This window comes from Buceros rhinoceros, unplaced genomic scaffold, assembly GCF_000710305.1.
Source record: "Buceros rhinoceros silvestris isolate BGI_N320 unplaced genomic scaffold, ASM71030v1 scaffold15999, whole genome shotgun sequence".
Classification (NCBI taxonomy): Eukaryota; Metazoa; Chordata; class Aves; order Bucerotiformes; family Bucerotidae; genus Buceros; species Buceros rhinoceros.
Genome location: NW_010431040.1, coordinates 1 through 9,854, shown reverse-complemented (window position 1 = coordinate 9,854; position 9,854 = coordinate 1). Strand labels below are relative to the sequence as shown.

The window sequence follows — 9,854 nt, the reverse complement described above, 5'->3', positions numbered from 1 at the left end:
GATGTCTGTATGTTAAAACTGTTTGCTTTCCTAGGATGCCATTGTTTGTATTCACACTTTAATGAAATAAATTGGCAGTGCACAGCTCTCAGAACAGTGTTTCCATGCTGTCTGTGGATGCAGACATTGAACTGCTAGTGTATGCTCATTGCAGGATATTCTCACAGTGACAGGTAAAAACGTGAAAGCTGAATAGCGTACAACAATCCAGTGCAGTCTGGATTGAGATTGCAACCTCTGGTATGTGGTCGGTCAAACACTGTCCCCGAACTCCAGTGCAAACACTTGGGTATGTTCTTAACAGCCACATGATAGCATAGGCCTGTTTCCACTTGCTGCAGAGCTTCTTTACCCCACTGATCTTCCTAGCCAGGTTTGTGGTGCGCTTGTATGCACTGCATTTATATCTTTGGTGCAAAGACATGTCAACGCAAAGTTTTATTATTGAAACCTGCTTTTCAGTTAAATACTCAGAAAAATATGTATGTGTGTGTGAGGGTGTGTCCAGTACAGAAATTATAAGAAACACAGTTTGATTGAGTTCCTGACAAAAGCTGTACTTGTTAAATCACTGACGTACAATCCTGATCCATAAAATTATTAGGCTAGAAAACATATCAGGAGGTGATCTGATCCTGGTTGTCTGGCCTAAGGCAGAGTTGTCCTACCATTCTTTATGAATATTATTTTTTTGTTTCTTCAGGACCTCCAGAGATGTCCAATTCACTGCTTTCTCAGGCATTGTGTTCCAGTATGTCACATCATCTCTGACAGGGTTTTACTGATAGCTGGCCTGAGTCCATCTTGACACAATATAGGACCATTGTGTCTTCTGTTACCCACAATGTGCATAGAAAACAGGCTATTTCCTTTCTCTGTGCGATTGCCCTTCATGTACTTCAAGACTATTATTTGGTTCCTATTAATGTGCCCTTCTGGAGTCTGTGTAACTCCAGCATGTTTTACTGTTTCCATGTGGTCGTGTTGTCTAGAACCCAGATCATTCTTGCTGCCTCTTCTGGATTCACTCCAGTTGAGTGTTGCTTTTCAAGACCAGTGTCCCAAAAGGGAAGTCAGTGTGATGGTTTGTTATGGGTTTTACTTTTCATAAACGGTGGATTATTCTTAACTATGTACTAAAGTCCTTTCTTTAAAATTGTTTCCTGAACCTCCAGACAGTGTTTTAGACGAGTTTCTTTTTGGTCATGGAACAGTAATTTTGTTTCCTTTTCCATAGCAAAGAGGTTGGAATCCTATCAAGAGATGGATTCAGAGGATGAGGATTCAGCTGATCGTCAGTGTGGCTCTTTGACCCGTACGTCAGAATGGCAGAGGCACAACTGCAGACCTGCGCACGAACCTTTGAGCAGAAAGTCTTTGAAGCAGTTGTCTGGTAGTTACCCTGCATTAGGAAGGGAAGATGGAGCAGGTGATGTTCCCCACTCAGGACATTTTGCTTTCAGCAGCCCCATTGTAAGTAAAAGCTGTTGGTTTAAATTTCTGAAGTTAAATTTCTGAAGTAACTCGTAAAGGAATATCATTTTACTCCCATTTGATCTGACTGCTTCATTTAAGAAATCCTTTCTCTCTTCCATCAAAACCAGAGCCTCCCATGGTTATTTGGCAGCATCCTATTTGTAGCTGATGTTGCAGGTGTTCGTTGGGTCACAAAGGTGTATGCTTTGGTTCTTGCTGCTATAAAGTTCGTGATTGCTTCAAATAAAATTACCGGATTCCTCATAATAACAGTTTGTTGTTTTAAGAGGCTTATAGCATTTTCTTTTTGTTTTTAGTAGGCAATGTCTAGATGACCAATATTTATTGGAGGTTACAAGAGGTAAAAACTCTGCTTCTGTATCCAGAGGTGTCTAAATAACGTTCATCGTATTTAATCTCTGTTGAAGTGTCTATGAACTGAAGAGTTCTACTGTTTACGTGTCTGGGCATGAAGTTTGCTATTTTCAATGGGCTAGCCAAGGCAATGAAGACACCAGAGTGTTCCTTTATTTCCTAGTATGACCAACTGAGCATCTGACAGGAAGGAAGTCGTATGAGCATCTACACTTAGTTCATCTGTAACTGATTTAACCTCCAGAGACTGAGATTAAGGTTATATCCTATTGAACAGTTCTGTTCCTTTCCTCAATAGGAAACAGATGTTGTACCTGACACACAGCTGCTGGAGAAGTTCAGTCAAATTTCTTCTCATTCCTATCAACAATCAGAAGAAGCCATCAGCAAGACATCTTTGGAGACAATGTATATCACTGACTTCTTTCTTGCTCTGGCAATCTGTAATACTGTTGTAGTTTCAGTCCCCAATCAGCCACGTCAGAAGGTAAGAAGGCCGTATTTTTGGCTGTTTGGCCGTATTCATAAATAAATGAGCTCGTTTTGGTTTGATTACAAAAGGAAAAACAATTAACTGGCATTTAAAAAATTATCCTTTTATCCTCTATTGGCTGGTCCCATTAGAAAGAAGGGAACTACTGTAAACCCATGGAATGCAATAAGTTAATGTGTAATATAATGCTGGTAATGTTTTTCTAATGCAGAAGAACTTGGCTTTAGTATTTTTACTTCTGTGTATAGACTATTTGTGACTTTTACAAGACAAATTTTGAGCTTAAATTGCACTTGTGTTTTTTTCTATATTCTAGTTTTTTCCTGATAGGTGCAGAGCTTCCTTAAGAGTACCCTAACACTCAGGTTGCCTGTACAAATAGGTTTTTGTTGGCTGAAAAGTAAAAATAACCTCAGAAGACTCCCAGAATATTGGAACTGAGAATGCTCTTACCTGTTCTGTGACTACTCAAACAGAGTTCACCAAAAGTGTGGAAAAGCAAGTTTCATGTGTGTAATAATCTGAATTTAAAAACGCTTCGCAGTATGATATAAAGTGGTCTCACCTTGAATGTATAGTGCATTTCCTAGTTTGTCCTGGTTTGATGGTCTGGATGGAGTGTAAGTCCTCCTGAGACCACTGCTTGTTTTCAGAGTACACAACCTAATATTTATTTAAAAATATCAGTATATTTTTAAAATTTCTTTTCTCACGGTGGGACTTTCATAACTCCCAATTTTTTACCAATTTTGACTGTGTTTCTGAGTTCATAGTTAGGGAATGACATGAAAAAGCTCAAGACAACAAAAAGTTTTGGTGTTGCCTTAGAGATGATGAAAGGATATTCCTGGTCTCTCTTTCCATGATGCTGAATGGAAACACACTACAACTGGCATGCAGTTGCAGTAGAACAGGAGCCAGGAGATGAATATCAGCGTTGCATGCCATGTTCCTTGTTTGTAAGCTATTAGCTTCTGAAGAACAGTAAGCCAGTTATGTCGTAACATTGATGATGGGTATGGAGTTGGTTTATTCTTCACAAGTGTCTTGCTAATTCAGAACAAGAATTAAAGTGTTTAGTTCCATTTGCCACAACTTTTAGAAGTTAAGATATCACACTAACTATTTCATAACTGAAGCAGTTCTAAAAAGTAGTATTACAGGGAGTCGTTGGATCAGACTTGGAATGCAGACAGTTTTCAGATCTGAAGTATTTTTTCAGATTTTTTTGGTTTGAGTAATGAAGTTCTTACAGCAGCTGTTTACTGTACTCATGGCACAAAGTACAGTGCCATGAGTACCAGTGCCAGCTGAGCTGGCTCTTTTATACAAGTAATCAAACTCACGGTTAATTTTAAAATGCTGTATTCATTAAGAAACAGTCATAGTTTGTAAGCTGTACCTTTTTAATATAGTAAAATAGGAAGAATTTAACACAAATGCTTTATCTGTTCTGTTCCAGATGAGACTCTCTTCGCTGAGCAGGATGCCTATTAAATCACTTGAGGAAATCAGGCAGATGTTTCAGAGGTTGTCAGTCCGGAGACTAAGTTCCTCCCCACTTCCAAGTGTAAAAGAGTCATCATCTGAAAGCTCCAATATTTTTGTGAGCAAACTGTCTATTTTCAGAATGAAATTAACTTCACCTGCTTTGGATGAAGCTGCTCAAAGGGCTGCTGAGCCTCACAATAATGACAGCTTGGAAAATTCCCAAGTGCCTCAAGAAGTAGATATGGTGAATGTAGCTGCTGGTTGTGAACACAGCAGTGCTGCATCATCTAGTGAATTGTCTCCTTTACCTAAGCTGTGTTACGAAGCTGAGAGTCCAGATGAAGCTGCCTTGGTTCATGCTGCTAGGGCTTATAAATGTATTTTACAGTCTAGGACTCCAGATCAAGTAACTGTGGACTTCGCAGGTCTGGGGTCTTTAACGTTTCAGCTTCTGCATATCCTGCCTTTTGATTCAGAACGGAAAAGGATGTCAGTGGTGGTTCGGCATCCAGTCTCCAACAGAGTAGTGGTGTACACAAAAGGTGCAGACTCAGTCATGATGGATTTGTTGAGAACTTCATCTGAAGGTATGTATAGAACTTCTTATTCTTTACTCATCTTTGTCATTCTTCAGTACAGTTGAACAGATGGCGTGATTAATGAGAAAAGGAACCAAGCAGCACTACTGTCTGTGAATAGTCCGTATAGGGAACCCAGGAGAGTAGTATTGCTTGTCACCTAGATATGGCTGTGCTGGTTCAGAAACTGAGAACAGAGAAGCAGCTCTTATTCAGAGGATTTAGTGGTGCCTAAACAGACCCTTTGGAGCCAACTGAAGTATTTCCACTTATAAAGTTGGGTTATCTGCTTGGATAGTTGGCTTCTGCTACACAGCCAGAGGTGTTATATAGAATCAGTTACTTCCTAGTCTTTACCTATGTTAGCGTTTCTGAGCTGTCTGAAAGAGGTATCGGTAGCAAATGTCACCTGTCAGTGCTTTTTGAAGTTTTTTTCCCTTAACTACTGACTATTTCTGTGTTTCTAGATGTAATAATAATATCTGTTAAGTTGTGTAGTGCTTCCTACTGTGCCCTGTTGTTTGGGGGCAAAGATTTTTTGAATCTGCCACAGAAGGGATGCACCATGTTGTATGAATAAATCAGTGTTTAAACACTGTAGCAAATGTTGATTTTTAACTGAAGGCAGTAGAGAGGAAGTATTATCTGTGTATGTTAGAAATAAATGCCTAAGTATATCTAAGTTCAGAAGACGTCCCAAGGGTTGTTTTGGGGTTTTTTTAATAGTTTGGAAAGTAATATAAAGGAATTATTTTCCAAAGATTGTTTTCTGAAAAAGGGAGTTTCATTTATATGTTCTGTGGCTGCTTGATCTTGGTGAGGAAGAGGGGTATTTCCAGTTCCAAGGGTGGATTTTAACTCATCCAATATTAACCATCTAAAGTCTAGACAAAAAAAAAAACAAAACAAAACCTCTGTAGGTCATGGGGCAGAAAAAGTACCTCCAAAATCTGATGGGGGGTAATTTCATGTCTGGAGGTGCCTCTCAATATTTTGTTTCTCAAGATAAACTTGGAACCTAATTTTTACATGTCCAAAGGTAGGCGAGTTGAATGCCTGTCCGAATACTCCACCCCTTAAGAGTTACTTTTAAAAAAGCTTTTCTGCAGCTGCCCTTGTAGCTCCCTCCCTCTACACCAGTAAAGCTGCATGGGTGTCTGTGGCCTAGTTCATTTTAGAAAATAATAATATAGGAAATAATTTTATTTTAGAAAAACATTTTGATGCACTAGTGGTGTCCAAAGATATATTAGTACCAGATGGGTTCCCCCTTGCTGTTTGTGCCCACTGGCGCACTGCATGCTCACTATAGATACAGCCACAGTGCATTATGCAAACGTGAAGATATATTCACGGTTCAAATAAAACCTGTTAAGGTTTTATTATTTTTAAAACATACTTAGAAATTCAAAATTTTCCACTAAATTTAGCCTAAAAATGCATATTTACTTTGCTTTCTTTGCTTTTTGCATGATAGTAGGTACTCATAATTCAGAAATGGAACAAAATAAGGTAAAAGAGAGAACACAGAAGCATTTGGATGACTATGCCAGAAGAGGACTGCGCACTATGTGTATTGCCAAGAAGGTATTTTTTTAATACATATTTTTAAGAATGTTTACAGTCAGTGGCCAATCTGAGTAGTATCACCAATGAAGCAAACATCACTGCTTCTAAATGGGTGCTTCCATTGCCACTTTTTGTTTATCGTCATGTTCTTTCAGGAGGAATTTGTTAAGTTAACCCAAATCAGTTCCTGACTTCCATTACATTTTCATTGTCAGTTCAGGATGCTAAGTGGCTTAATAGCCTAATTCTAAAACAGGGGTTGTCAAATAGCCTTATTCTTCTTCAGGAGTCCTCCTTGTGTGAAACTTACCTTGGCTGGAATTCCAGGCACAGAAAACAAATGAAGTCAGATCTGTTTTATTGGGTTTCACTTTGCAGTGTTAGAAGCTCTGAATGGACAACTTCAGTGATATTTTGAGATTCCATTTTAAATTCAAAGCTGCTCAGAAGTAAAATTCCATAGGGATTGAAACAGGCAAGAAACCTCTTTACAAAGCCTTATGTAAAGTGAAAGTACAGGCTGTGTAACTGTATAATCACTAAGCTGTACACAGCTGAGCAGTGATTCTGTGTCAATGCTGCAGTTAAAGAGGAGTCGGGAGAGTATACGGTGGTCACTGGCCTGCCTGCCTTCAGTCTAAATGGAAATGTGTCAGGCAGCTCCAGGAACCTGCAGAGTGCTGCTGAGTAACCTGGTTGTGAAACCTGGGAAAGTAATCTAACACTGTGAACATCGTACTAAATCTGTGGACATGTTGGGGCGTGTAAGTAATGCACTTCCAGAGGCTATGCTCCTAGGTTCAGTATGTGGACAGTAGAAGTGACTGTGAGCACGCCCTTGAGGCGCCTTCGAAAACACAGTGTGGATACATGTATGCTTTCTCTCCCTCTGTAGGTGATGAGTGATGCAGAATATGAAGAGTGGTTAAACCATCATATTTTAGCAGAAACCAGTATTGACAATAGGGAGGTGATGCTGCTTGAATCTGCTATCAGGCTTGAGACCAAACTAACTTTGCTCGGTAGGTAAAAAATGCTGTAACTCCAAGGAAAATGCTTATGATGTTTATATTGGAATTTACCTGCAGAGAGCTGTGCTAACCTCAATTTGTGTAACACATAGTTTTCTGCAGACCTAGGATTTATTGTCACTCCTGAGTTTCCATTAATCTCGCTGACAAATTTGTCCTAGTTGTAAATCAAACACACTGAAGACAGCTAGTGCTCTTCTGTTGTTTGTAAAGGGTAAAGTTTTTCTGATTTTTTTTTTTTTAATTGGATTTATTTTTTGTGCTCACTAGAGTTTTTAAGTGATACCATAATAAGCACATGAAACAGAAACAAAAAGTCACAGGCCTGCCTGGGTAAATATTCACAGGCATCCCACTCCTGGGCGTGTTCTCCATCACTGTTGCATTTGTGGCACAGCAGGTAAAAGGCAAACTTCAAGCAGACTGCGATTATAGCTCTAAAGGACTGCCCAGAAAGTAACATTTGGAAAACAAAGTACAAGCATCTGACTGTGGTGGTAAAGGCAGCTTATGCTGGAAGCTGAAGAACGTTGTGTGGAAGGGTGTTACCTCCCTCATTTTGTGTCGCATCTGCTCAGGGCAAATGCCATAAAGGGAATTCCCACTAAAGGGAATTCCCACTAAAGGGAATTCTGGGATTGCTGGCTTCAGTTTCTGGAGAAAAGCTAGAGCAGTGCTGCTAACTGCTATAGTTTTATGGGATAATGTGCTATACAGGTTCCCTTTTGCACTACAGTCAGCAGAGAGAGCCTAGTTGCTGTGGAGACCTGCTTCCTGCAGGCCAAGGCAGTTTTTTGTCGCGTGCCTCTGGTGGGACAGGAAACAGTGTGGGTTGGTCCTAACATTAAATGGGAATGAAAATAAGGGTAAATGGCTTCATACTGCCAAGGTGCTGTGCTTGCTTTCAGTACCTCTGCTAGCTTAGTTACACCTGCCTGGGGCATATGTACATTGGTGATCTTCAGATCACCACTTATTATTCTTATTCACACTTCCTATTCTGCTTCTCTGAGCTGTTCTTTGCATCAAAATGCAGACAGATGCAGAACATGGACCTGGAGGTTTTCTTTTTCTCAGTGACACCATGGGCCACGAGCTCTGTGCCCTGTTGGCAACTACTTACTGAAGAAATTGCTGTAGTGTCAGAAATTTGCCTGACCTTTTTGCTGTCATCCATTCCCATATGACAGAGCTTTACATTCAAATTGCTGGCCCACACCAGAAACATTCCAGGAGGGAAAATTCTGCTTTGAATTTTCTTATTGTTTGTCTTTCAGAATGAACCTAGCTGCAACTGGCTGAAGTTTCTTTCTGAGAAACTCTTAGCCTGAGAATCCCACAAGCCAAACTGTGTCTTGTGATTATGATTTAGTACCATTTGTATTGTGAAAAAGCCACGAAAATATCTTGTATCACAGTAAATCACTGGCACTGCAGCTTTTCAGAGATGATTGTGCTTAATGCTGATGTTGCATTACCTCACTGTTACAAGAACAGTTTTTGTAAGCTCATTTTAGGGACACAGGTCTGCACGCTGTGCGCACCAGAGGATATCTCTGTTAAAGTCTCTGTATTTGTTGTTGCTGAAGGCCTTTCTATAACCTCTAACCTACAGGGGAATATGTCAAGGTTGTCAGTACAGGCAGGGATAAGGGCAGAAAATGAGAGTTTATTCCTATGAATTGAAAGGACCTGGGACAGGAAGCACTGCAGCAATGAGTAGTTGAGAAACCTGATGATGAATGTCAGGTCTTTGCAGCAGTGTGTAAAAAATATAAGAAGAGGGGATTTTGGTGTGGAAAAGATGAGGGACAAGAGGCACAGAGAATTCAGCCTGGAGCAGCATTGAGAATATGGAAGAGAATTGGGGCTTGAGATAGGAAGGATCGATGTAATACGTGAAAGAAGGTTTGGGGTAGTCTGAGGTAGGAGGGAATGGGAATAATGGAGTGTATTTGTCATGACAAGCCTGGGAGTTCGTGTTCTGCAGCCACTCTGGGATGAAACAACCGTGAGAATGAGAAAAGTTTGCTTAAGAGGGTCTTGTGAAGAGTTGAAGGCCCCTGAGGCTATAGAGGGGGTATGTGTCAACAGTATGATGGGCTTTGGGACAGAAGGATGTGGAAGGGAGGAAACCCCAGGCATGTCCCTGCAGGGTGTCTGTTTTGGGATGTGGATACACGCAGAGAACCATGTTGTCCTGTCACTTTTGCAGCATTTTGGTTTTGGAAAGACAGCAGCACTAATCCTTCTGCTCGTGTAAATTAAGGTGCCACTGGCATTGAAGATCGCCTGCAAGAGGGTGTTCCAGACACAATACAGGCCTTACGGAAAGCAGGAATAAAAATATGGATGCTGACAGGTGACAAGAGAGAGACAGCTGTCAACATTGCCTATGCTTGTAAACTGCTGGAACCAGATGACAGAATCTTCACTCTCAAATCACAGAGCAGGGTGAGTGGAAAGTTACACTTTTTTTTTCTCTGCTGAAGAATTCAGGCAGGCTGTATTACAGGGCAATACAGAAAAATAAAATGTTCTCTGCTTTCCCAACCAACCAAAGACAGCATGGTTTCTTGGGAGATGAAAATACTGAGAAACTGCTCTTTTGGGTGAAATACTAAATCCTTTATATGTGTGTAATATGTTTCTTTATTTACAGTCCCTATATGATAATTAATTATTTTAACTGAATGGACTGCTTCTCTTTGTGTGTTAGAGTTGATATGCCTCAGGTGTTACTAGAGGTTTCAAATGGGTGAGTTACAGCGGAGATGAAAATACTGAGAAACTGCTCTTTTGCTTCCTTGTGGGTGAAATACTAAATCCTTTATATGTGTG

At 40.2% G+C, this 9,854-nt stretch overlaps 1 protein-coding gene across 1 annotated transcript; it reads left to right on the top strand.

The window, feature by feature from the left end:
* Positions 1–1,263: 1,263 nt before the first annotated feature.
* Positions 1,264–9,467, top strand: LOC104499731 (probable phospholipid-transporting ATPase VD; the record flags this gene model as incomplete). Its single annotated transcript, XM_010143278.1, has 6 exons — positions 1,264–1,473; positions 2,150–2,338; positions 3,807–4,422; positions 5,894–6,000; positions 6,878–7,004; positions 9,283–9,467. Coding segments are annotated over exons 1-6 (1,434 nt in total), but the record flags the coding sequence as incomplete, so codon positions are not given.
* Positions 9,468–9,854: the final 387 nt, after the last annotated feature.